Raw genomic sequence first — 27,763 nt, 5'->3', positions numbered from 1 at the left:
ACCTATGCTAAGAAATGGAATAAAATATTCCCAGAACACAGGAAATAAAACGGCCCAGTCGCAACTTATGAATAGTGCCACCAAAAATAAAAAATAAGCTAAGAGTGTCCTTATTAACGTCCTTTGAAATAAATTAATAAAGAATTTGTCCATGTTCGTAATGAAAAATCAACTAAATAATAAAATCAACTGTCCGCAGCGGAGCAGTTTGAAACCGCCGAAACTAGACCACTATCTTTTTTCCGACTATCTGATGTATAAGAGTTTTATTACGATATTCACTTTTCGAATAGTAATAAAATATCCCGGAAGCAAAAAAGGAAATCTATAATGAACATGAACGTATATATAACGGCTTAAACAAAATTATACATACACTAGTCTGTTTACAAAATATATTAACAAGTAATCTTGCCCAGACTTTTGACTTAACTCTTAATAATAAGTATTGTCCATCGATCATTCTTGTCAAAGTATTTGATTTATTTGAGTATTTTCAGCTTGCCCGGTATACAGTGCTCGAAACGCTAGTTATCATTTATAACATTGGCGCAGATACGATATCCATTTTGGAGAGACGCCAATGTGATCTGGGTACGTTTAGAAATTACCTATGTCTGATATTATTGAAGTGAATCTTCTTTGGGTACGATTGGAGTCAAATTTCAAATTGGAATAAGTCGATCTGCTCCAGATTACTTTTGAGTTAAAAATATACTGTAACATGAAGCTTCTTGTGAAATTCCCAGCGGTAAAAGCATATAAGTTACCTGATGGTAAGGCTTCTAAGTGAATTGAAAGTTTGAACGGGATATTGAAAATGTAAACTTTTTCAATTAAGATAATGTGGCATAGGTCATGTATTTAAAAACTTAAAGATGCATATTTTTTTTAGTCTCGATGGATCTACTAAAGTTCATGAACTTTACAAAACTACGAAAAGTTGGGTATCAATGTAAACTCTATATGGTCACATGATTTAGTAACATTATTTTGTTTTATCCATAGTGTTTTTTTATGAGTGACATCTTTCCTCTCATTTTTTTACAATCATTAGGATTAACTTCGTAAAAAGGGACGGAAATTGGTAACAGGAAGTCGAGAAAGTCGAGGCAGTTGGTTGACCAAAAAGCGTGCGGTGCTAGAGTTGTTGCATATCAGACTGAACGATCGTAGGATCCCATTTTCCGAAAGAGTATAATGTTTATGATGCTGTGAAGCTTGTTTTGTTACCCTTGTTTTAGATTAAATATTTATTTAAATTTTCAATCAGAATATAATGCATTCAAATAGAATATACATAAATTCACAATTCGTTTGATTAATTTAATACAAAGTAATATTTTATTCTATTAGATAAAGGTAATTGCTGCATATTTAAAACTCAATTAATTGGCTCCAAATAATTAATCTTGTGCATATTATTTCAGATGAAGTTTAAGTTTTTCTATGACTTTGACAGTTATTATTGATTTTTGACAAGAATTTTCTCATTTAATACTTTTATTTTGATAACAGAATATTTTAACCCTTTTAGGTACTATTTATTGATTATTTAAATTAATTACAAGTGCTACAATGTCGACTGCCAAAAGGAAAGCGTTATTTATATGCCTCGGTAAGGTTTGACTTTGTTAACAATCTACTAAATAAGTATTAAATTAAAATATGTTCAAATATCATGGTTGGAATTTTCGTAGGAAATATTTGTCGGTCACCAATAGCAGAAGGTGTATTTCAAAAGGCGGTTAATGATATTGGAGATGGTGATAAATGGGAGGTAGACAGTGCTGCAATAGGAAGCTGGCATGTTGGTAACCCGCCTGATTGGAGAGCTCTGGACACAATGAAGAGGCATGATGTGCCATACAACAACTGTGCCAGGCAGGTATGTGAGCTATGCAGTTGTTTACACAAAAATTTGACTTTTTCTACTTAATTAATACTTTAGACACACTTTCGTGACACTATTTTAGACATAATGATTTGTCTTATTGGTCTTGTATCAACCACTACTATCATATTAACTATGGAAACTAATAATGTTGAATGTCATCAAACAGAGAATAGGTTCAAAATCAGATTACGGCCATTTAAAAATGTATAATTGTATTGGATACTCAATTTTGTTTCTCAAGACATACATATTTATATTCTACTTATCTATTGATTTGGCTATTTGTCAAGTGTGCAGAAAGTAAAAGCTGTGTACAATGAATTCATTTTGCTATTAATAGTCAGAAATAATCCATATACTTTGCATACTAACATATAATACTACTTTGAATATTTATACAACAATAACTTTAAAAACACTTTCTATAAATACTATTCATATTGTTAAAAACCAAAAAACTTTATAGTCTTAAATTATAACTAATTAATTTAATCTCAATTGTATTTACTTTTAGCGAAGTAATAAATTAAACATATTTGTTACTTATTAGGTAACATCCGAGGATTTCAACCATTATGACTTTATATTTGGAATGGACGAAGCTAATATGAGGGATCTAAGTAAAAGGGCACCCAAAGGTTCCAAAGCCAAATTGCTATTGTTTGGAGACTTTGATCCCCAAGGTGACAGGATCATTAGAGACCCTTATTATGTAAGCATGAACCATTTTTGTTATACTATTTGAAAATTTAACTATGTATGTAATAAATTCACGAGGATTGATATTATTTTTATCAATCAAATTTGTATTGATAAAGGATATATTTAATAGGCAACAGAATTCCTGATTCTCTTAAAAGATAACTTAATTTATACAAATATTAACTGATATGCATAAAAGCACTGTAGTAGAATAGCTCTGAGTAGATTCTCATGAGGAGAGACGTAAGTACAGCAGTGGGATACAGGCTGTTACTTTAAATAACTATTGACTAAATGTTTTTTTAATAAATAGGAAATAAATAACAATATGGTCATAGATATATTTACTTAGAAAGGATTGTCCTTCTGCATAAATATATGGGTATATTTAACATAAACAATATATTTTTTTAATTATAGGATAGTGACTCATCGGGATTCGAGAAATGCTACCAGCAGTCCGTGAGATGTTCAAAGGGATTCCTGGAGCAGTTGGAGAAAGGAGCCATTAAATGAATTTTAACTTATTACTCATTCCATATGTATATGTAATTCCATAACATTTAGTAGTAAAGTATGATAATCTGATTTTGTTTTGTTTTATTAAATAAGTTTTCTAAATGCAAAAGCTATATCAGGACAACAATAAAAGGATATATATTAAATCAATTGCTGGTAAGATAGTTCTTTCATAGAATATGCTGTTGAGTAGATTGTATCATTGGATCTTCCCAAAGGTGGATAGTGACAAATCAAATCAAAATAAACTTTATTCAAGTAGGCTTTTACAAGCACTTTTGAATCTTCATTTTACAATTAAAAGAAGCTACCACTGGTTCGGAAAGTAGATTCTACCAAGAAGAACCGGCAAGAAACTCAGTAGTTACTCTTTTTCACATTTAAAAAATACAATGTAATGTTAGTTAAATACAATTATTTAAATTAATATATCTTGCTTGGAAGTCAACAGGTATTTCAAGAACATACAAGTGATTTTGTTAATAATATGTCTATAGAATATCAACATTGAGATTGAGGCTGTGTGGCTAAATAAAGTGCAAATTATCTCTGTAATGGATGCTTTTATCATAGCAATTTACAGGCAGTTAATAAAAGATTTGTATATTTTTAAATAACTACTTATCGTAAAAATTATATTTGGTCTATTTATTTGGTATCTGACACAGAAACTTTCCTTTGCTTATTAAACAAATATATATTTTCTAGAACACTTATTTTTGTCTTATGGATGTATCATCAATGTTAATAGATGAATTGACCTTGACCCGTACTTCATAATACGACCTATCGTAATATAAGCTACGTTAGACTGTTTAGATAAGAATGCGCGCCAAAATAATTACCCTACAGCCAATTGCGTGAAACTAATATCTTGGCATGGATTCCATCTAACACTTTGTTTATAATTGAATTATTTTGATGTCAGAATTGTATGTATATATTTATAATAAAATTGGCCCTAAACGAAATTATATGTGAATCGAGATGACCCAGTGGTTAGAACGCGTGCATCTTAACCGATGATTGCGGGTTCAAACCCAGGCAAGCACCGCTGATTCATGTGCTTAATTTGTCTTTATAATTCATCTCGTGCTCAGCGGTGAAGGAAAACATCGTAAGGAAATCTGCATGTGACAAATTTCATAGAAATTCTGTCACATGTGTATTCCACCAACCCGCATTGGAACAGCGTGGTGGAATATGTTCCAAACCTTCTCCTCAAAGGGAGAGGAGACCTTTAGCCCAGCAGTGGGAATTTACAGGCTGTTGTTGTTGTTGAAATTATATGTGGCAGTCAAGTACAACACAAATTAAGCACATATAAAGTGGTGCTTGCCTGGGTGTGAACCCGCAATCATCGGTTAATATGCACGCGTTCTAACCACTGGGCCATATCAGCTCATCATCACCCCATATATGATAATATAATATCATCAAGTAGCAATACTTATAGATGTCGTGATCTGGTTTAATGATTTTATTCAAGTCATATTAATACTGGATTATAACACTGGTAATTGGTAACGGTCTGCGATGACATTTGAAAGTGTACCAAGTGTACTATGCGTCTATGCTGCGTCAAAGCACCATCCCCACTATTCTTTTAGAAAAGATTTAAAATTTGTGGTTTACAAGTTGCAATTATTTGTTTACTTCCAAGACTATTGATGTATTATATATTTCTAATATTTAAAAACAGCGACGTATTAGGCGCATAATTTATTGTGGGTAAAAATAATTTTCTAGTGTAGAAATTGTGGTAACTTTTTTGGTTCTAATTTAGCTAGTATTTATACAACATAATGTTGGAAATGTAACAATGTGGCGTAGAATAATTAGCGCTTCAGCCAAGTAAGCTGGGATCAAAGAGGAAACTCCGGCATGGGTGTTAATTATTAGTTTTGGCAGTCGTTTCTTAACGATCTCCCTCTATGTCAAATATATATATATTTTACAATAGCACTTTTAATTATTATTTATTTTAATCAGGTGTGGTAGCTTCTATTTTTTTTAATCTTGTTAATATCTCAGTCAGTGGTTTAAGGACATCTAGTGATATTAATTAATAATCATTATTAAAGTCGCAGATTCGTACCTGACCCTGTTGGCCTATTGGTGTTGCCAATCTGAGCTCAAGCTTTGTTATAATTTTAAGTATATATTATAGGAGGTAAAAATAATATTAGTGATTCTTTAAAACTGGATATGGTATTATTCTTTAAAAATTGTTAAGCTTCTTTTGACTTATACACAATGTGGTCAGGAGGAATAATAAAAAGGACCAAGAAATAATCGTTTAACTCAAAAAAAACTAATAGATAAGCTTCGTAAACTAACGATAAAATGTTTTAGAGAAATAAGTATCGTAATTATTAGCAATCTACATAATAGCTATAGTTGATATCACTTACATATAATAATTGTAGGCAATAACTATGTACCATAGTGCGAAAATAATGATGCCTTCACCCATGCTTCTTTAATGCTAGAATTCCTGTAAAAAAAATCATTATTAAACTATTTACGCGCGCTTTGTGTCATAATATTGCAGCCCCCTGCCCTCATAACCAATCACGCCTACCGGATTTATCTGAGCAATCTATTTATTGACTTCAAACTTCAGACATTTTAAAAAACCTATGTAGAATGAAGTCGTGTTAACTGTTAAGATTATTTATTTACTTTCTTTATTAACAATTAATTTTATATAGATTAAGTGCCAAGTAGAACACATCATAATTATCTTTTAAAAAATAAACTAAGAAATCACATTACCTTTGAGTCATGATCTGTTGTTTTGCGACATTATAAATAACATAACTGTTCTGTTATAAAATAATTTGTAAACGTCATTTTTAAACCATTTTTAAACACAGACACGGTATATTTTATTGGGATTATTAAGGCATTTTCAAGAGAAATGATGTTTATCTTTGTGTCATAATGACAACTTTATTCTATCATTAATATAGCAATTAAAATAATGCGTTATTGTTTCAAATTGTCTAAGAAGGCTTCACGATGAAGACTGTTTTCGAGAGACTTTGTTTTCAGTTATAACAAAAACAATTGCGATTTTAAAATAGTTACCTAATTTACCAAAAGTATGCAAAATAATGATTGTAGTAATCAAAATAAAATATTAAAATTATTATCTATTCAGATATAATCTTTAATGAATTTTATAAAAATCTAACCTCACAATGTGTAATAATTAATTAACATAAACTTTTTAATGCTAATTGAAATGAATTATATAATAATTCTTACCTTAAAATTTATAAAATAGGTTTCTAAAATAACAAATCAAGTTAAGAAGGCTATGGCTGAATAAATTATTAAACAATTGACAGTTATTTGTAAAAGGAGTTTTATGCCTACAACATATTAACAAGAAATGCCTAAGAATTTAATTAATAATAAAATCATTAAATTATCGCTTTTAATTATTTATAAAAAAAGACAAAAAATTCAACAATTTGTTTTATTCATATTAATAATTTTACATAATAACAATTCGTAAATAGTAAAGTTTACTTAATAATATAATAGGTATATAGTATATACCTAACTGGCAAATGTGATTTTATTTTCAATATAAGTAGTTAGTAAAGATTATGTATAATCCATATAATAATATCACCAATCAAAATCACAATTATACATGCATCGTTACATAATATAAAAGGCACATCTTTATTTAAAAATAACACAATTTAATGTTTCTTTCATTAAAATAATAGGGTGATCTAACATGCAGCTATAAAACCCTTTTCCAACTTTTCTACATACTCCTTTCTGCATGGCATGTTGTCCGCAGGACGATTATATGGAAGCCAGACCGGTTCACCAATGAAGAACCGTTTTGCACGAATAAAATTCTGTAAATTAAAATTTTAACATCATTTTTAATAGTGAAGTATAATGCTAGTTAATTTAGCAGAGCCAACTAAGTTGTGGTTACCGATAGTTTTACATATAATATCAGCACAAAGATAATTTCACATATTATTAAGACATAATATGGCAAGCATAAAAGCAACTCATATAGATAATATTGGTTTCTTCATTGAATGGTATCACAAATACATCATGATGAAATTAGTGTCTTGGTTAATAATATGTAAATCTTTTGAATCTAAGTATCATAAATATACAAGTTCTTAAACAATGATTCAAAAGAACTTGTAAAGCCTACTTGAATAAAGCATATTTATAAACATTTGATATTTTTTGTCTGATAGATAGAGAGACAGTTAACAGATAGCTTATATAGATAGATAGCTATATTATATATATAGATAGCTATATTGGAATACAGTAGAACTTTGATTATCCGTATTAATTGTGACCAAGACTATTTTGGGACAAGTTCCAACAAAAGCTTTTTCAAATAGTAGAGTATTAAAATTTGAAATAAATAAAATATTGTTATATAAAACAAACATTAATGCATAACTTACATTAGTGTCCAGAGTAAATCGGTGATAAATGCCACTTGGTATGACAATCATGTCGCCTGCAGACACAGCTATTCTGATCCATTCATCTTTGCCATCTCGTACATCAAAATATCCAGAACCCTCGAGTACAAACCTGTAATTTTTAGGTATTTACTTTATGAGTTTCCTGTAGCTTCATTGGTATCTTAATAATAAATAAATTTCACATGTTCTAAAATAAAAACAGTTAAAGCCTTCACTGATATATATTTTTACTGAATCAAAGCATCAATGAAATATTAGTTTAAGAATGATTGAAGGATCTAATATACCTTATTTCTTCATCTGTGTGAAGATGTTCTTCATAAAAGGATTTAATTTTTTCTTCATAATTTGGAAGGCACTCCTTTGAGCAAGTTATTTCATCTTCATAAGTGTAACCTCTTTCTTTCTTTATTTTATCTAAAACTCCATCAGTTGTATAAGTGTTAACATTAATCTGAAATTATTGTTTCGTTGAATTAGTTATTTATATTTTAAATTTATGTGACATGTCATTAAAATTATGTTCGTAATTAACATTTTACTAATAACCAAAAATGTTCCTATGATTTCAAACATTAATATAATGTACATATATAGGGATATTGGACCTCCTGCATTAGACCAAGACCAGCCTATAATTGTTTGTTGTTAATTATAAAATTCAAATACTGTGGGTAGCTTTAATACATATTTAAATAAACTATATTATCTTAGATAGGCAGTGTCTAGACGCTAGCTATGTCGTCAAACACTGCAAATTAGCCCATACTAGTTTACCTACAAAAATGTAGAACAGAGTTAAGGAGTTAGTCTATAAAAATTATTACCATTGATATAAATTGTCATTTACAAACAGTTCAGGTTAATATAATTCACTTATTTAATAAGAATTTCAATACATTTTGTTATTGAGTGACCTCTCACCTATAAGTAAAGATAAACAAAAGAAATCAAAGATAAGATGTAAGTGTGTTGGTTTTGAAGTCGCAGAAACTTACGTTAAAATATTCAACTCCAGTTTTCTTGAACAAATCTTCTATTGATATGAATTCAGGTGGATTCCTATGATGTTCCAAGCGCTGATCGCTGGAATCACTGTCCATAAACCAAGCCTTGACCATTTTTTACTTAATTTTATATTATATCTGAAGAAATTAAAGAGTAAATTATACAAAAATGGAATGGATGGAATGGAAAACTTCACAACAAATACTATGGTAATAACATAAGTACGCAAGCAGAAATATATCGTACTTTTAAAGTTTATATAGATTAACAACTATAATCACCTACTGTGAACTGTCACTACTCACTTCACGAATCACGACTGACATTTGACATCAATAATTTAACATTTTAGTTTTGACGGATACTCTAGTTTTGAAACACTAATATATTAAAAATTATCTACATAATATGATAATATTTATATTGTATATGATTCTTTATAGGTATATATATAACACTGGTAAAAAACGCATTTATAAAATAATATTGCTTGTTACATTTTAAAATTCAAATAATTAAAATTAAAAATGCGCGGCAGACTATTGTATATTTACGGCCGTTTTCAATAATCTATCTATCCCTTGTTTCAGTAACTAAAGATAACCAAATCTATCCTTCTGCCTTTACTTTGTTTTCAATTACCTATCGACGGTTAGCATTTCCTATCGAAACTAGCTGTCTGTCATCGGGAGGTCAGATAGCTTACTATATAGAGATAGGAACGATCATGAACGAACAAAGGTGCTGTGAATGAATTAAATAATTAAAAAATAAATAAATAAATAAGCAATCACAAATTGATAACCAAGTGAAAACCAAAATTGAAACTTCAAACTGTCAAGACGTTTCGTTTTGTTATTGACTTTGAATGGATAACATCATCACCGTGACTTCGTTAAAAAGAATGCAAAATAAATACCTAATTACATTTTGATATTTTATTTTTATTAAAATTAATTTATTACTTAATTTAAAAATAGTATAACAAATTTTGAGCGTGACATTGTTTCGTAGTTATCGTAAAACGAAACATTCGAAGAAGCTAAGATAGGTGAGAGGGAAAAGTAGTCTATCCTGGAAAAGTGATCTATCTGTAATCTTAGATAGGCTATTGATAACGGGCGTTAATGGGCAAAAATATATCTCTGGATAAAATCCTAGTTTTATCATATAAAATTTGTGTATACGCTAAAAATACTTTGTGCATGAAACTAAAAGTGGCTTCAATAAAATTTTTCAATAAAAATAATTGTTTTTGCTCAGTTAATGTTATTTTTAACATTATAGTATGGTTTTTTAGTATCAACTCATGTCGATATAAAGTGAATTTAGAGCAAAAGTTATTATTCCAATAATTTTACCGCGAAGTTTATATTTTTTGAATTCATTTTTAGAATATTTCGATCACACATGATCTCTATTTAGCTCTACTGATATTATATTAAGGTAGAAAATGTTTTCTTTTTTTTTTGTAAAACTGTGGCTTTTTGTTTTTCGTAAATAGATGGTATAAAGCGACATGAATCCTAATTGCTACATGGTATTAATTGTAATGATATAATATTAGTAATATAATTGAATAACCATTTATCACCCTACAAGTCAGTTAGGATACAAAATATTTAATGTATAAGAAAAATAAAATCACATATAGATTAAAAATAATTTTATTACATTAGTCTAATAATATAACATTTTGTCTCACAACTAAATTACAAAAACCGTTATTTAAAACATTGGGGTCATTATTATATTTAATACAAAAATAATTTAATTACAAACCGAAATAAATTCAATTATAACTTATTATTAAAACCAATCTATGAATCACTGAAGCCGAGATATAGTTATAATCCTTTATGTAAGACGGAAAAAAGAGGGTTTGCCTATAAATAATATAAAATGAGACAAGTTCACATTATTATTTTGTTACAATACACATTATTATATTACATGAATACATCCAATTGAATATTTAAGTGACATACCTCTTTTGTCGTATATGATATGAATACAGTTAAGTATAGCGCCGACTAACTATACGAATGTAGTTTTAAGTAATACATTTTAGGCTAAAATGTTGTAGTATATATTTTTATGCTAATTATTTGGTTCCAAAGGTAATTTAAATACAATTTTTGTAACATAATAACGCAATTGTTAAAAATCAATTCAATATATGTATATTGATATCAAATAAAAAAATCGAACATAATAAGTTTGAAAAATAAATGCGACAAATTTAAATCGATATTAACTGGACGGAAATACAAATCACAAAATAAATTAATTTAAAAATAAAATAGAAAGAACAGAATATACACAAAACATCAAATATACACTTTCTTTGGAAATATATAATAAGAAATAATTAATAAGTTGTTATCAGCTATTGATCATTGCTTAGAGTGCATAATAGGGTTATGGGTCTAATGTCTTTGAAATAAGCTTTTTAAATCTTGCACGTTAACTAGATTTAAAAATGTTCCTCATTTAAAGACTCATGGCCTTACGAATAAATGTTGTCTAGTGGATGTTTATTGAAACAGAGTCTTCTCTCTTTTGTCGCCAATGACTTGTCATTGGAGAGAAAAAGACGGCATTATTTAACTAAACATCCCTATCTTAAGGAGCATTTATATGTAAAGCCGGCCGCATTAAGATTGAATAATTTTAAAAGAACTTCTAGTATCTACAATTATCTAAAACTGAAAGACAAACATACTAAGTTTACTAAATGGTTGAAAATAGAACATTTAACAAAAATATTTCTTCTATATTAGTTGAAAAAATATATTCTTATACCTAAACGGATCATGTACCGCAGATTAATAATAATTAATTATAATTCTTGGTATGCCTTATTTTCTTAATGGCAATTCTAAGAACCGATAGTAAGGATAAGACTCGTCAGGACTTTTTTCGGTTTATTTCCATTTTTGTGATATGAGGTTATGAAGAACATATTTTTCTACAACCAAATAACAACACGATTTGATTTGTCAAACATTTGGCAAGCAAATATATACATAGTCGCCTTCCAGTGAAAACTTCTTTACACGTAGTACACTTTTTTTTTAATTTTTTTTTGTTTGTTCGTCGCGAAACTGTGATGATAACCATTTCAGTTTAAAGAACTCGTTTCGTCTTGCTAGTGCACAATTTAAATTTCACACATCTTATACACCAAACAGTTTACAGGAGAAGACAATCTTCTTTTGTAAAATTACGATATTTGAACACAAGATTTCACTAAAAGCCGACGATGTAAGTACATACGATTATATAAAGCATACGGTAAGACTATATAAGGAAAAAACAACGATTTTCATTTTATAATTAAAAAAACAATGAGAATGATAATTTAAATGAGTAAATGTAGGAATCTCAAATTAAAGTTTAATACAATCAGTTATTTTATATGCTTATACATTTTCATACAGCTAGTAAATGTTGGAAAAAAAAAACGATAAAATACTTTTTACATTGTACCTTTTTGATGATTTTGAATTATACATTTAATAAACAAGTATTTAAAGCTAGATTCATTAAATATACTATCCTGACTTAAAAATGAAATACTGAGATCATATTCTTATTCCTATTATAATGAATTTAGTTTCTTAGCTTACACATTTGAAAAAAAAAATCAATTCATATGTTTATCAACTGGTCGTAAAGGCCAAACTTACTTTTTTTTAAATAACTATTGCATATATATGAATATAAATATCATGGAACTACAGATCGAAGATTACTATTATATATATCATACAACCGAATATGTTATCACAATCATTAAAATTATTTACATAATCTAATTTTAAAACAATAATACTATATTAAATTAATTACAATTATACTATACTTAATTAACATCAAATATTAAAATAATATTATAACTATCTTTATTTCAAATATACATATTTCGTGAAACAAATGTCTGTGAACACTTTGATTAAAAAAAAAATACCTTTTAGTGACAGAAACATTATTCAAATCGGTTTACCAAGACACCATAATCAAATGTTATTTTTTTTTCCATGAGTTGTGTCTCTGATTTGAAGATGGGTTCCTGTAATGACTACAAATTTTAATGATCGATTTTTATTAATTTGCGTTTAACTAGTTTCCATAATACAGTGTGATATAAGACTAGACAAGAGTGGATCGCGAACTAAAATCTATCGGATTTTATTTGATAATCGTTTAAAAGTGTTTTAAATATATATGTAATGTGATTTACATGACAGAGTTTAGGTTTTATTGAATTTTGTTGCCAGTGCAAAAAATACGTTTTGCATACGTTAGCAACATAAACCTACTGAATTTATTTTAATAAATAATGTAAAAATACAGCAATAATAATATTGCTAGCATCTTTAGTATACATTCATAATTATTTTGGAAATTAATATTAAATCACGATATTGCAAAGAACAATTGTTACCACAACAAGTGTACCGCATCATATAAATATATTCTAATGAAACTGCAACATTGAATTACTTCAATGAACACTAAATCAATCACTATTTAAAAAAGTTTTTATGTGTCACTGGGAAATATTTCTACTGGCAACATATACAGCCAATTTCACATCAGATAGTCGTATACGTTAACATACTATTAGTACGAATGTCTAAAGCTTGGTGTGTTTCACCGTGTCAGTCCAGTAATTCTGGATTGTCATCGCTTCAAGCGAATTCAGGAATGAATCGTTGTCCAGGCTGTACATCTCCTCTGAATTATCCTGAAACAGATAAGGATATATATATTAAAAAAAAAAACATATTTTTCTGTAGATCTAATGTTTATATTTAATTTGCTAATTTTACATCTGTGGATTGATTACTTTGGAATATTGTATTAAAATAGGGTTATTTTCAAAATAAGGAAGGACTGTCAAAAGGCAGTTTAAAAACTATTACTTTTGTAAAAATATATTAAATTATAATTATTACTATTATTATTATAATTATTTTTTTAATTATTTATAATTATTTTTTAATTATTATAATTATTACTTTTGTAAAAATATATTAAATTATAAATAAATAAGAATTTTGACAGATATTCTTGCAATAAGTGGATACAGAATATAACTTACCCTTATAGTGCTATCATCAAGATATCCACTGGAATCGGGATTCGAGCATTTGTCATTCAAAGTCTGCGGCTTGTTCAAATACCGTCTGCGATACAGAACGAAGGCGGTACTTCCTGCCAGCGCCGCCAACACGAGTGCTGCAAACGATATACCAGCTATCGCTCCCGTATCCATTCCACCGCTACCAGAATCTATTATCCTTCTGGAAGATTCCACATTCGGCGGTATCCTCGTTTGCAGGAATGTAGTTTCCAAAGACAGAGGTTTTTCAGTCACGATCCGACTTTCCGCAACACCTTCTAAGCTGAGGTCCTCCTTTATGAAGTCCGGTCTTGTCAAATTGCGTTTTCTTGATGGGAAGGTTGTATTTTGTGAATCGGTCACATTGGTAAATTCTATAGTTACGTTTATGTTAGTTGTATTCTCTGGGAGCGCTATAATCGAGACGTTACCATCAGTTATGTTGACAGGAGTCCATTGTATTTGTTGAGTTTCCGTGGTATTTACAACTGTTACGTTTGCAACAGATGCGTTAACATCCTTAATTAGTTCTTTTGTTGCAACCTTTACTGTCTCGTTTATTTCCGGATTTGTTCTAGTAGTGCTGACTTGTGGAGTTTTGGTGAAGTACATTGCTCTCCCTTGCCTTTCAACGCTTTGACGTTCGACTTCAAAATCCTCTACGTGTAGTTCCTCTGACTGGGGCGCAGCGAGGTTTTTGCCAGTGCTTGCTAGAATGATAAAATTATTATATTATTTAAATGTAACACAGTTTAGGGAGAAAAGTTATGTGAATAATATGTGTGTGGGTTTTGTGTGTGTGTGTGTGTGTGTGTGTGTGTGTGTGATCGTGTGTGTGTCTGTGTGAGTATGTTGCGTCATCATCAGCGTTGAATCCAAGTAACACAAACGGGAATGTCTGTCAGAACTGACGACGAATTCAAAATAATTTACGTTCTAATGTATACTGTAAGTATTATTATATTATTAACACCTTCTATATTTGACTTTAAAAACAAATTAAGGCAACATTCTTGGTTTTTCTAAACCAATTTAATGATATAACTCTTTGGAATCGATGTTAAGAAAACTGAGATTTGGCGAGTCTTAAATGCGGATTACGAGTAAATTGTTATTTTATGCTGTTCTTTGTTTCCGTTGTGTTATTGCGAGCCAAAGGAAAGGCACAACCATAAATCATTAAAATACGAATTGGCTCAGTTGAAAATTGGTCCGTTGACAAATATGAAAGTTCTAAATAAGAAAAAATTCAACTTAACATATGTATAACAAAGGCGAGATGGCCTAGTGGTTAAAAGGCGTGCACCTTAACCGATGATTACGAGTTCAAACCCAGGCAAGCACCACTGAATATTCATATGTGTCAGTGCTTAATTTGTGTTTATAATTCATGTCGTACTCCGCGGAAATATCGTGAGGAAACCTACACATGTCTAATTTCATAGAAATTCTGCCACATGTGTATTCCACCAACCCCACTTGAACAGCGTGGTGGAATATGTCCCAAACATTCTAAAGGGATAGGAGGCCTTAGCCCAGCCGTGAGAAATTTACGTATGTATAACATATTATAAAATGTTATTTAAATATTTTGAGAAAGACAACATATTTGACGGCTGTGTTCACGTTGTCTATAGCTCACGATATCCCGATATAAATCTATGTGTTTTATTGTCTTCATAAAAATCCAAAATGCCACACTACGGCAAAATGTATCATCAAAGACATTCTATAACAAAAAAGGGCCTAAACACGAAACCAAACACAAAATAATAAAGCAAAGCTTTCCTGCAAAGAGTGTAAAATCGCCTTGGTAATATGTACAAAATTAATTATTTATATTTTATTTGAAAATGCATTTTATTTAAAAGTCATATTAATATAATATGGGCGTCCCGCTATGTAGGAAAATATAAATGCTTATCTATATATATAGTTTTATAACCAATGCAATTCCACGAGGAAAACGTTACGTTACAATAATACGAATATAATATATTCGTCAATATGTCACTCAGTAAAGTGTAGTTTTAAAATTTCAGCATTCTATGCTGTATCAGTGTTCAGACAGCTGAGCTACAAATATTTATATCATTAATGATTCTACTACCATTTTATTTCAATTTATTCGAAGATATAATTACTCAAATTTTTGTCGTAGTCATAGCATGTTCTAATAAATAAAAAAAATCGCAATGAATTGTCTCCTCGGATTGCTCTTGAACATTATTGAAGGGCTATTTTCATTGTTATTTCTAATCAGACGAAATAAATAAAGCTTTATCTTTTTTGTACTACGCAGAGGAAAGCTTTAAAAGTACTCAGTTCCCTAGGGTGGGAATTCGGAATAGGCAGTATTCTTACCCACTAAAACCTCTGCTACCATCGTAACGGCAGAGAGACTAGAGAATCGTTATGACATAACATCCTTTCGGAGGGTAAGCACTCTCCTCAGTCCTTACCTCCCGAGTTGCTTTTTACCTCGAAAGGAAAGAAAAGTTTTTCGACGAACCCACAACGCCCAACATGACAAAATGTAATCATAGATTACTTAGACTGTATATTTAAATATTTGATTATTTATAATACGATAAAACCAAATTTTGAATCACTTGTTGCGAAGTTAGAACGGATCGCTAGTATTTACTTAACGCTGTAGTATGTGTAAAGTTAATAGTTGTTTCAATTGTGTATTCAATGAACCAACCAAAGTAAATAGGCGATCAGACCACGCCCAAGGTCGCACACGAGTAGTTTGCGTGGAATTAATTAAATTGAACCGAAACAAAGCAATTACAAACTCGTATGTTGCTCTGTTTATGTTTTTTTTGTGTTTATTTACTATATTAATTAAACTTTTGTCGGTCAAGGTTGATTATATTTTAACATAGTCTAGTGGAAAGCTTACAGATTTGTGATTAATATGATCTCAAATTCAAATACCGGGCACTAAAATATATTTTGTTTAGTAGCCGCATTTAGTGAGGAAATGCAGTATTACATTCCCCTGCTTTAGAGAGTACGAAATTTTTTTGATAATGCACTTGATCTCTCGTCCGATTGGTCTGATCCGACATTCGGACGCAAATGCACTCTGCAGTGTGAGTGCACTTGAGAAAATAACTGTATTTTTGATTGAAAGTATTGACAATGAAAATAATGCTTACAAATTATAGGCCATAAATCATTATGGCTTATAATTTATAAGTTTATTTTTTCATTACGAAATTTAAATAAAAATGTCCCAACCGTTCGATCAATCTCATTCGCATCTTCTCCATCCTACATGACATTGGCGAAATAATCTGTGCCCTCTCGGTAATAAAGCCATTAAAGTAAGAATTGAAATGAAATAAAAAAAATATGCTTAAAGTAAATCTAAAGATTTTATTCTATTTTCACTTTATATATGCCAAGCAACCATTATTCTTGATCATGTAGCTCAGAGCTCGCGCTAAGTAAAATCTACGATTGTAAACTGTCTTCAACATCCATATGATACGATGGATCGTCTTCGTTATACGTGCACTAGAGTTACAAAACGTTATTGCTTGCATATAAATTAGATTGATTTGCGGTGACTCGAAGTGTTATCGAGTTTCATTCGATTGTGTTCGAGTGCTTAGTATTTATCATCGATATCCTTGTTTGAAATTAATGAATTTATGACTTCACTACAAATAAAATTAAATTTTAATATATTATTGTTTGCTTACTATTAAAACAACGAATATCTGGTTTAAAGGGTGTTATAATATGTGGTTATTAACGAAGCGTATACCAAGTGAGGTGCCCGGCAGGGCGCTGGGATTCGAAAATATCAATTTAACAAATTTAACATATGAAGCAGAAAAAATAATGTATAAGATGGTCACGCAATAATTTGGGTCGTCGAATTAGTTTTAAGTTAGTCATGGTTTAGTTTTTGTATTATATAAGGTAGGCCTACGGGAATTACATAGTCAAGATGACTCAGTTCGTGTAGTCTAATTCATGTATGTTTTATTTTTAGATTTTTTTTTAATCCAGTTGTTATTATAAGCTTAGGTATCCTAGACTCTCTAATTTAGTATCATACATGTCACGTAGAGAAACTGTATGTGTCATACTTTCAAAGAAGAAAATCAATCATGTGTCATGGGATATTATTAATTTTTGCAATACAATTTTATGTTTTAATAATTACTTTCCAATAACTTTTAGGTTTTTGTCGTTAGACGGAAAAAACAATTTTTCTATGATCGCATTAGCTTTGCATATTTTTAAACCTACAATAAATTTGCATTCAATGCATAGGGTCCAAAATTCGTACATATATTTTAGTAAAATTCAAAGAGTATTTAGCACAGCACTTATTAATAATCAACACAAATTAAGCGAGTAATATCTTACAGATTAAGATTAGTTCTACTCAGTATACCATCTCTCTAGACTTGGCGTATTAAATTAATGACAAACCAAAAATTGATAGTCATATATTACGATAAACAAATTCTATCTAATTAAATTCAATAAATATGTGATGCATAAAAGATATATAAGGTAAGGTGATCTCGTACAATGTAAAAACAAAGGATTTTAAGACCTTCACAGCACCAAGTAGAGGAAGATACTGGACTAATTAATTAATTATTAATAATACCTTGACTTTGATGTTGGACTAGTTTTTATTAATAATTAGTATTAAATTTTGTTATTATTTTGGTAATAGACACAGTAACTTGGCCTATTTAAAATTTGAAATGTCATGTCGAAAAAATGAATAAATAATAATAATTTTATATATTAAAGATGAAAAAGCGTGACTTTATTTCTTTATTCTAAGCAGGATATATAACAATGTGATTGTTCTTTACTGCTATTCTCTGTAATTAAAATAGTGGAAAAGAGTGACTACTGAGTTTCTTGCTGTTTCTTCTCGGTACAATCTACTTTCCGAATCGATGGTAGCTTTACATTTAATTCAACACTATCAAAAGTGTTTTTATTAGACCACTTGAATAAAGAGAAATTGATTGACTTTTTATAAGTCCCGCGAATTGCAACATTTTATTGAATTGAGTTATCGATTGTGTAGTTAAAGAATCCATTAAAAAAGTATAACGGGCTCTCTTTTAAGAAAAAAATAGAGTTAATTCCATTGCGGTAATCGTGTTAGTATAGTACGACACAACTTAGATGTTGCATCGGCAAAATTCGTAAAACCGATCACATCCGAATTAAGTACGCTATCCCAAATTATCAATATTTATTTCTCACGCGAATATGATCTTTGCACAAACGTAATAACTTGTAATATCATGTGACCTAATATATTCGTCAATTTGACGCGTCGCTTTATATGCACTTGCTTTCTCTGACGTGTGAATCTATAGCGACGAATAGCGTCGAATGGCGCGCTAGGGAGCTATTTCTATTGGTTGTGTAAATCGGCACTAATCGGTTTTATTTTCATTCCATTGCATTTTCCGATGCTACATCTAATTTGTGTCTTACTATAGCTGGATACATAATTGACACACACACGATTTGAACTCACGACTTTGTGTAAAGACACACAGTACTCAGTACTGATGTGTTCCAGCTTGAAGGGTGAGCGAGTCAGTATAACTACAGGCACAAGGGATAACATTTCGTTCAAAGTTGGTAGCGCATTGGCGATGTATGCAATACTCTGTTTCACATCGATTCTTATTTTCTTATATATGATAAAAGTCGAATGAAAACTATCGTGTTCATATCGTCGTAAAAGGCTTCGCGTCACCCGTGCCTACTAGGTTAGAAAAGACAGAACCATGAAAAGAGAAATCGATCTAGAGATTTAAATTGTATGGTTTCACTGAAAAATTTCTATATGCGCTTGGATTAATCGTAAACCTATTGTCATGACCATTGTTACGGCAACTTTAAACGTAACGGAGTCAACAATGAAACAACACAAGACTATATCGATGATAAAACAGCGTGGAACTAATACTTGTTGTCTTTTAGGATTTTTTTCTTAGACAACATCACTTAAATTACCCTGATCCCAATGTAAGTGGCTGAAGCACTTGTGTTATGGAAAATCAGAAGTAACGACAGTACCATAAACACCCAGACCTAAGACAACATAGAAAATTAAAGATAATCTACATCGACTCGGCCGGGAATCGAACCCGGGACCTCGGAGTAGCGTACCCATGAAAACCGGTGTACACACCACTCGACCACGGAGGTCGTCAATACATATATCCATACTAATATTATAAAGAGTAAAACTTTGTTTGTAATGAATAGGCTCAAAAACTACTGGACCGATTTTAAAACTTCTTACACCATTCAAAAGCTATATTATCCACGAGTAACATAGGCTTTCTTCATTGCTAGAAAAGATAAGGCATAAATCATCAAGGTGGGTAAAAAGTTAATTCATATAAAAAAATAAAGTTAGTAATAAAAGTTTAAGTCCACCCGTGCGAAGCTGGGACGGCCCGCTAGTATTTTATAGAGTAGATAGGAAGAGAGTAACTACAGAACTACTTGTTGGGCCTCGCGTTAGAATGCTTTCCAAACCAGTGATTGTTTTACTCAATATAGTTCTATAAATGTCGATTTCAAAAATCATATAAAATCCTACTCGTACTACTAATAAAATTAAACGATTTTGATTTTATATATCAAGGATAGTTTAAGGTATCTTTAGTTTTAAATCAAAATATACTTTCTAAAAAGCGTCTTGCTTTTTTTAAGAATAATATATGGATATATAACCGTAAAGCCGTAATAAAAATGAGTTTTTATATAGTTTAGAAAATCAATTTTTAGTCTGTATTAACATTCCCATTCGTCCCTTCTATTCCATTTAATTCTTGCTTGAAAAATTGATAGTGTTTCAATTGACCATTAATAAGTAAGTGTAATGCTTCTATATTGAATAAAGTTATTTGAGTTTGAGTTTGAGAGATTTACGAGACGCTTATGATTGAATTCACACAACTATCGAACAGAACACTCGTAAATTATTACGAAAACTATCACAACTCTCGAGCATTATTTCGTATAACTGTAATTATTATGTTTGAAAAGGGTTTCTCGGTTTTTATAACAGCGGTTCCTTGGAAACTTTTAACAAGTAGAAGTCCGATTATATGTTCTGAAAGTTATGAAAGAGGGTCTGGAGAGGGCTACCGATAAGTTAGTCCTCGTAACGCCTACTTCATTTTGAAGGGTTCGAACCCTTATCTGTCTAAAATTTGAAATACCGATAAAAGTAAAGTGGAAGTAACATTTTGTAACCAGTGCTGGAATAAAGAGCCGTCTCGAGATCAAGGTCAATACTACTACGTTGCTGCAGTTACAGTTGGTAGTGAGTAGAAGAATTTCATTCGACTGGAGACAGTTTTCTTACGAGAATATTCACTAAAATATCTACTCTGTGAACGTAGAAATAAATTTGCATGCGTTCCAATATCACTTGTTTTCAAACAGTTGCCTGATACGCTTGAGCACCACTTACTGTATGTTGATAGTACGTAATTACTCGGATAAATAGTGTAGGAACGCATTATACAACGAATAAAAAATAATTGAAAACGGTTTGAACGAGAAAAAGTTTATTATCGGCACGATATGCTATCTTAAATTACAGAGTATATACATATATGAGCTGAGATGGCTCAGTGGTTAGAACGCGTGCATCCGCCATTATATAAGCACCACTATATATATGTGCTTAATTTGTGTTTATAAATCATCTCGTGCTCAGCGGTGAAAACATCGTGAGGAAACCTGCATGTGTCTAATTTCATTGAAATTCTGCCACATGTGCATTCTACCACCCGCATTGGATCAGCGTAGTGGAAAATGTTCCAAACCCTCTCCTTAATGGAAGAGGAGGCCTTTTCTCAGCAGTGGGAAATGTACAGGCTTTTACTTTACTTTACTTATACATATATGCGAAACTGAATACAACATTTATATCGAGATTTTATTTTTGATAAATTCAAAATGATTTCCGTAAACAATTAAAAGCAAGTTTATTAAGAGTAACTTTAGAAAAAATTAAATGAAAAAATAATTGAAAATCTAATTGTCTTTACTTTAGAGCCACTTTATTTTTATGATGCTATTAGTGTAGGAAACGTTATTTAATGCTCGTCATTCAAACGTGTTACATAAAACAAAGACAATCTGTTGCATGCAATTTGGAATGTAAATATTATGATAATTACAGGGCAGAAGCATTAATTCCGTGTAACAACTGTTTATAGCTCACAGAACAGCTTAAGAGATGTTAAAATATCAGTTAAAATTCAAATTTACAAATCTTTTATAAAGTAAGAAGCAGATATAATGACCGAGTGAAATTCCGGAAAGAAATTGCTTATGCATGGAAAATTTGAATTTGCACGAATTAATCTTCTTATGCGTTTAATCCCTTACCGGAAGCCTTTCTCGTACAGAGGTTTATTACCATACCCATGCGAGCGGGATCCTTGATTAAGTCAAGGGTAATACTATTAGTGTTGTAAGCGCACTGGATTTAAACCATCGCTTATATAACGGTCTATACATAGCTAACACGTAAACATCTGTTCTAAATTTGAAAATTAGTAGTGCAGTAGATAACTAATAACCTAACATACAACTTAACGATAAAAATAAAAAATGATACTATACAAGATTATTAAAATCATGATACTTTATTGAATATTTCGTGCATCAATTTCAAATTATTATACCCTTGGGTTTCTTGATGGTATTTATCTTCTTAATGTCGTATAATATGCAATAAATAATTTGAATTCGAATATAATTCGATGCATTGAAATTTGTATAGGCATTTGGCCAATGGTTGAGAAGGTCGAGATCGAACTTGCTATTGACGCATAATTCCTTGCTTGGCAATTTTCTTATTCAACAACATATGTATATTGTCTCATATTACGACGACGAGTGGTGTGTATACCGGTTTTCATGGGTACACCACACCGAGGTCCCGGGTTCGATTCTCGCGTCGAATCAATGTAGATTATCATTAGTTTTCTATGTTGTACCACAAATATGTGGTACCGTCGTTACTCCTGATTTTCCATAACACAAGTGTTTTAGCTATTTACATTGGGATCAGAGTAATGTATGTGATGCTGTCTCATGTTGTCTCATATTTTCTCAACTGATGCCTATAAATTTTTCAGATATAATAATTTACGTAGCGTTTCCTTATAATTCCATTCAACACGTAAAAGACAAATCAAATGACCTCCCGTTGTAGTCATTTATTTTAATTATTAACGTTTTTAAATAAAGAATGTCGAATCTATACGTTTCTTCTAGCAATTACGATATCATCATCATCATCATCATCATCAGCCCGTTTTTGTCCACTGCTGGACATAGGCCTCTCCAAGTGCACGCCACTGTGGTCTTTCTCCGGCTACTCGCATCCAGCTCCTGCCTGCCGCCTTGCGTATATCGTCACTCCACCGTGCCTGAGGACGTCCTACACTACGTTTGCCGAGACGCGGTCTCCACTCTAGAACACGTTTTCCCCAACGGTTGTCGGTTCTACGACAAATATGACCAGCCACTGCCACTTCAGCTTACTAATCTTACTTACTAATAATTACGATATAGTATAAGGTATATTGGCTGTCCATTCGTACTTTGAACTGATATAATTCATATAAAGACAGCCCCATATCGCTTAAAGTTCAAATGTCTAAAAATTCTGTCTTAGTGAGATATCTACGTTGGAAAAGTAGTAACTATGCTAAATTTAAAGTCAATCAGAGCTTTGATTTCGAAGATATCGCAATGAGTGGTATTTTATTTATAAATACGTATTAATAGATTAGCGATATTTTTATACAGTCTTAACATTTTACTATCACAAACTACTTAAAACACAAGTAATATTGAGCTTCCCACTTCGATATGTATTACAGTATTTTACTGTTTTATATTGTGATGTTTGATTATGATTGCATACTTATATTGTGATGTTATAAAAATGTTTGTGAAGGCTTTATTTGTTATGGCTACTATTCTTTTATAATAACATTGAATAAGGCTCTTTTTCTTAACAAAATATCTGCAGAAATATAATCTAGATATTTTGTTTGTAATTATTTGATCACCGCTTTTATAAATTTCTGTGTTGTCTAAATGTTGACTGGTAGAGAATACCCCTAGGCATTAAGTTAGCCCATTGTATGTACTAACTACATATTTGGTCGGTCAATACAGTTTCATATGCTAAAATATAAATATGTACCATCGAATTTAAGTTTCACTAACGTTTTACATCTGACCTTTAGTTTAAATGTTATATTTAACGCACACAAGACATTATTAAAACGATATATTGTTTTGAATCATAATAATCCTGTCAGGACGAGATTGTTCATATTTTTATGCCTTGAAAAGCTTTGAAGTTGTACAGATTTTTGATTGTTATTGTATCCATTATCTATACATATAATAAAATTGGAGTGTCTTTTTGTAATATTAATATAGCCTTATTTAACTCAATACTTATGTATGTATACATGGTACATATACCAATTAACATTTTTTGCCGGTCTGTCTGTATGTTCCGGCTAATCTCTGGAACGGCTAGACCGATTTTGACGGGATTTTCACTGGCAGATAACTGATATAATAAGGAGTAACTTAGGATACAATAATTCTTTATTTTTGTTAAATTCAAGCGCGTACAAGGTCGCGGGCACAGCTAGTCTATCAATAAACTTGGCAATTTAGCACAATAAAAGATTATGTGGAGTAATGCATTAATAGTTTTATGGAAGCTATTGTATATACATTGAATTCGTAAAGAAAACATTATGCATTATTTGCGTTAAAATCGCCAATGACAGCGCACGTCAGGTCAAAGTTAAAAATCAATGTCGCTTTAATTCGTGATAAGGACAAAGTGACCCGCTGAGCTTTTCCTATCTTGCGAAACAATGTATATTATGTTTTTGTTTAAAATGACTGTCGGTCAAATTTCGGCAATTAGCTTGCACTACTTTTTAAAATTTTTGTACATATATTTAAGGACATAATGTTTATAATTCTTATGTTAATAAACTACGTAGTACGTTATTATTCAGAGTCATATTTATTAATATCAGTGAAACATATACCCAGCATTGGGTTAAGTTTATTTTAATTCCAACGAAGTTCAATTTAAACCCACTGTCCATTCGTAAAGATCCGCGTTTTCTTAACATTGTGTCATCTTGGATATATGATATATTGAACTAAAAGTATTTATTCTGAACTGTATTCTTATTTGCTTGTTCAAAGTTCATTCGAATATCTATTATAATGGGCTATAAATTACGGAGACATTTACTTTTGTGTGTAGCGACGAAGCCTTAGCGAAAATAATGAGACTGGCACGAAGATCCATCACGACTAATTGCTACACGGCACAATGTTGAAACAATTTCGCGGTAACAGTCACAATAATGACCACTTTAAAACCGACGGATGTACGAACTACGAATTTAGATTGATAAAATAATATCACCGTCATTAACCATTGTTTCTTTCATTAATAACAGGATGGTTTCAGTGTACCGCGTGTTATGGAGTTACGCAGAATCGTTTAGGAAGGAAAGACCTCATTACATTTTTTGGCACACGACGATGGTATGAGCTTGCTGTTTTATTTTCAAGGTTTGATCACAATAGCTGGCAGATTACGCCGTGACCTTGATATATACAGGAAATTGAAAAAAAAAGGAAATTAATGTTTTGTGTTGGTAGTAGAAAATTGGTCTGATTGGTGTATCAGCTTTCCAAATATTTCAATGTGATGATGAGTTGGCTTGTATTTTTTGGATAGGGTTGGAAAGGGTAAACGATTATGTGTTTTTATAGTAGCACACTTTTGTTAATTCGTTGTGTTCTGATAACAAGATCATTAATAATGTAGAGTGGCTAATGCATTGCACATTAGTCGAGGCAGTAATATATTATTAGTGAGTATGGTTTAGTTTCAGTAATAATAAAGTGGGTGCAGCTCATAAGGAGAAGTTAATATATGTGTCGCGTTTACAAAACGTACCTATAATTGTGAGAAGCATCGTCACCCAGAACCAGTGCATCCACCAGTGCAGGGTCATGATGAAAGCGTGGTGACGGCTGCTCACTCTACCGACCTGAAACAGAGATTCGGAACATTAGACTAGATAACAGCTTGTTTAAACGTAGCATATGGAATTATATAATAATAGAAGGGTCACCTTGAATATAACCTTATTCTTTTTATGAATTAAAATCAAATATTACGTACGTATTATTGTACAATTCAAGAATTAAAACAAATATAAGTTAGATCAACAAAGTCAATGATACCTATAAATTCATCAGATTCAAAAATTTGCGTATATCTTACGTATATAATATTTCGTATAATTTATCTTCATTAATCACAATCATTCAACTCAGATACCCACTAAGATAAGATAGAACTTGTGCGTTGAGCAATTTCTTACATTGTTATGATGTAACAAATCGTTAATATTTTCTCACTGCTCCTGAGTCTATGGGTATTGATGACCACTTATCGGGTAGTCAAATTTTCCGGAATACAAACTGTGAGTAAATTACATTCATGATTTTACGGCGTTTAAGTAAAAGCATATTTGTATGAGAAAAAATAAATATATAACGCAGTAACATTTCAATTTAAATTCAAAACATTTTATATTTACATTTCACGGTAATAATATTTTTAGAGGCCGCACTCTACTCTATTTATACGCTGCGTTCCTAGTAGAAGTTTCTGCCCACCCCTGCCCTGCCTGACACCGTTAACAAACGAAACCCGCATTTAGTATTAATGTCAAAACAAGTTTGAAAATGTGTTCGCTATAATTCGCCATATTGTATTTCCGATGGCCTGCTTATGTTTGAGTAGGTGTTGAATTACAAAAACACGTTAAAGACAGATTTGTCCCTTGAGATGTGGGACGCCCATTTTTGTAGGCTTTCCATTTCTTCTTGAACAAAGTTTTTAAATATAACATATTTATTCTATATATAGTTTTGAAAAGTTACCTGTATATTTTATAAAATTAAAGACTTTTATTATATTTATAAATGATAAATTTTGTGTTCCTTATACAAACAACTTCCTAACAAATATATACAAAATTCATCAGAAGATACAGCGCGTTTCAGAGAAGCGTTTTGTATATTATAATAGATAGCAGACAATGTCTGCCGACAGTTTCCTTGGCTTGTGCCTGTGCTTATATACAATTAGGTATTCCTTATTACGTAGGTTTATGTATGAATATATAATATATGCATATACTAAACGGACGTATAAATTGTGCTGCACTTAGTCACTAAAATCATGTTTACCGTACCAAGGATTAATGCAAAACCCCAAAATGAACTTAAATATAGGTACAACTAATAAAACTAATTCACGAAAATCTGCCCCTTTATATTGATCTACAAGAGTTAGTGATTGCATTTTAAAGCAAGCTGATAATGATATGTTTAGTAAGTCTGACTTGAAGTTCATTTTCTTTTATCATCCGATTTTTTAAGTATCTTTTTAATTTAATGCGTTAATTTTATTTTATAACGCTACCATAACGGTAAGTTTACGACCTTTTCCTTAATTAGATATTGTAGCACATAGTATTTTTTCTGTTCCATTTTTAACATGATGAGTTAGTCTTAAGAGTTCTGTACATTTCTAAGAATTCGAATTATACGAAGAATTTTGTAGACAAAAATGTCTTGATTTAACTAAATAAATAAAAATTACTGTGTTTTCAGCGGGACGTATTATATGAAATGACTGGACCAAGCTGAAGATTAAAGGAAAGCATTATCCTTCAAATCAAAGTATTAGAAAGTCCTTCAGCTTAGTCAGTCTCAACATTAACCAACGAAGATTATCTCTGAATCATGTTCCTTAGTGATAATCATAAATTGCAATGCGTATTTGTAAGTTTTTAGTTTCTTCTGTACATAAGTAACATAGTTCAGTACGTTTAAAAA

General features: G+C 30.8%; 4 protein-coding genes across 8 annotated transcripts in view; 1 reads left to right on the top strand and 3 right to left on the bottom strand.

Annotated features, from left to right (window-relative positions):
- LOC124531876 overlaps positions 1–6,157 on the bottom strand; it is a 28,931-nt gene extending 22,774 nt beyond the window's left edge. Inside the window, exons 1-2 of one of the 2 annotated variants that reach the window (XR_006966606.1) lie at positions 5,897–6,156; positions 5,533–5,615 (exon numbers count right to left, since the gene is read on the bottom strand). Coding sequence is in view for 1 of the 2 variants with exons in the window: in XM_047106445.1 (XP_046962401.1) it covers positions 5,533–5,594 (62 nt within the window). In the remaining variant the exon portion in view is untranslated. Of the gene's footprint in view, positions 1–5,532; positions 5,616–5,896 lie in introns of both variants that reach the window. The other variant, XM_047106445.1, reaches the window with a different exon arrangement.
- LOC124531840 (low molecular weight phosphotyrosine protein phosphatase-like) lies at positions 576–3,187 on the top strand. 2 transcript variants are annotated; one of them, XM_047106396.1, is made up of 5 exons: positions 576–594; positions 1,538–1,618; positions 1,701–1,888; positions 2,448–2,609; positions 3,020–3,187. In XM_047106396.1, the coding sequence occupies exons 2-5, from the start codon at positions 1,579–1,581 to the stop codon at positions 3,113–3,115; spliced, it is 486 nt and encodes a 161-aa protein (XP_046962352.1). In that variant the 5' UTR covers positions 576–594; positions 1,538–1,578; the 3' UTR covers positions 3,116–3,187. The 2 variants fall into 2 exon arrangements, with proteins under 2 accessions (XP_046962352.1, XP_046962340.1); XM_047106384.1 differs by lacking the exon at positions 576–594 and adding an exon at positions 758–776.
- Positions 6,158–6,590: 433 nt separating the features above from the next.
- LOC124529866 (1,2-dihydroxy-3-keto-5-methylthiopentene dioxygenase) lies at positions 6,591–8,984 on the bottom strand. 2 transcript variants are annotated; one of them, XM_047103800.1, is made up of 5 exons: positions 8,898–8,984; positions 8,607–8,753; positions 7,896–8,062; positions 7,585–7,717; positions 6,591–7,002 (listed from the first exon to the last, which is right to left on the bottom strand). In XM_047103800.1, exons 2-5 carry the CDS (start codon positions 8,727–8,729, stop codon positions 6,871–6,873), a joined length of 555 nt encoding a protein of 184 aa, XP_046959756.1. In that variant the 5' UTR covers positions 8,730–8,753; positions 8,898–8,984; the 3' UTR covers positions 6,591–6,870. The 2 variants fall into 2 exon arrangements, with proteins under 2 accessions (XP_046959756.1, XP_046959764.1); XM_047103808.1 differs by having other exon boundaries at positions 8,863–8,917.
- Positions 8,985–10,267: 1,283 nt separating this feature from the next.
- The window catches only part of LOC124533684, a 100,801-nt gene continuing 83,305 nt past the window's right edge, over positions 10,268–27,763 (bottom strand). For both annotated transcript variants that reach the window (XM_047109129.1, XM_047109119.1), the window contains exons 3-5: positions 25,809–25,902; positions 13,727–14,457; positions 10,268–13,369 (exon numbers count right to left, since the gene is read on the bottom strand). In XM_047109129.1, the coding sequence (XP_046965085.1) occupies positions 13,259–13,369; positions 13,727–14,457; positions 25,809–25,866 (900 nt within the window). In that variant the 5' untranslated portion in view covers positions 25,867–25,902 and the 3' untranslated portion in view covers positions 10,268–13,258. The remainder of the gene's footprint in view (positions 13,370–13,726; positions 14,458–25,808; positions 25,903–27,763) is intronic.

This window comes from Vanessa cardui, chromosome 1 (genome assembly GCF_905220365.1).
Source record: "Vanessa cardui chromosome 1, ilVanCard2.1, whole genome shotgun sequence".
Taxonomy (NCBI): domain Eukaryota; kingdom Metazoa; phylum Arthropoda; class Insecta; order Lepidoptera; family Nymphalidae; genus Vanessa; species Vanessa cardui.
This window is presented reverse-complemented; position numbering and strand designations above follow the sequence as displayed.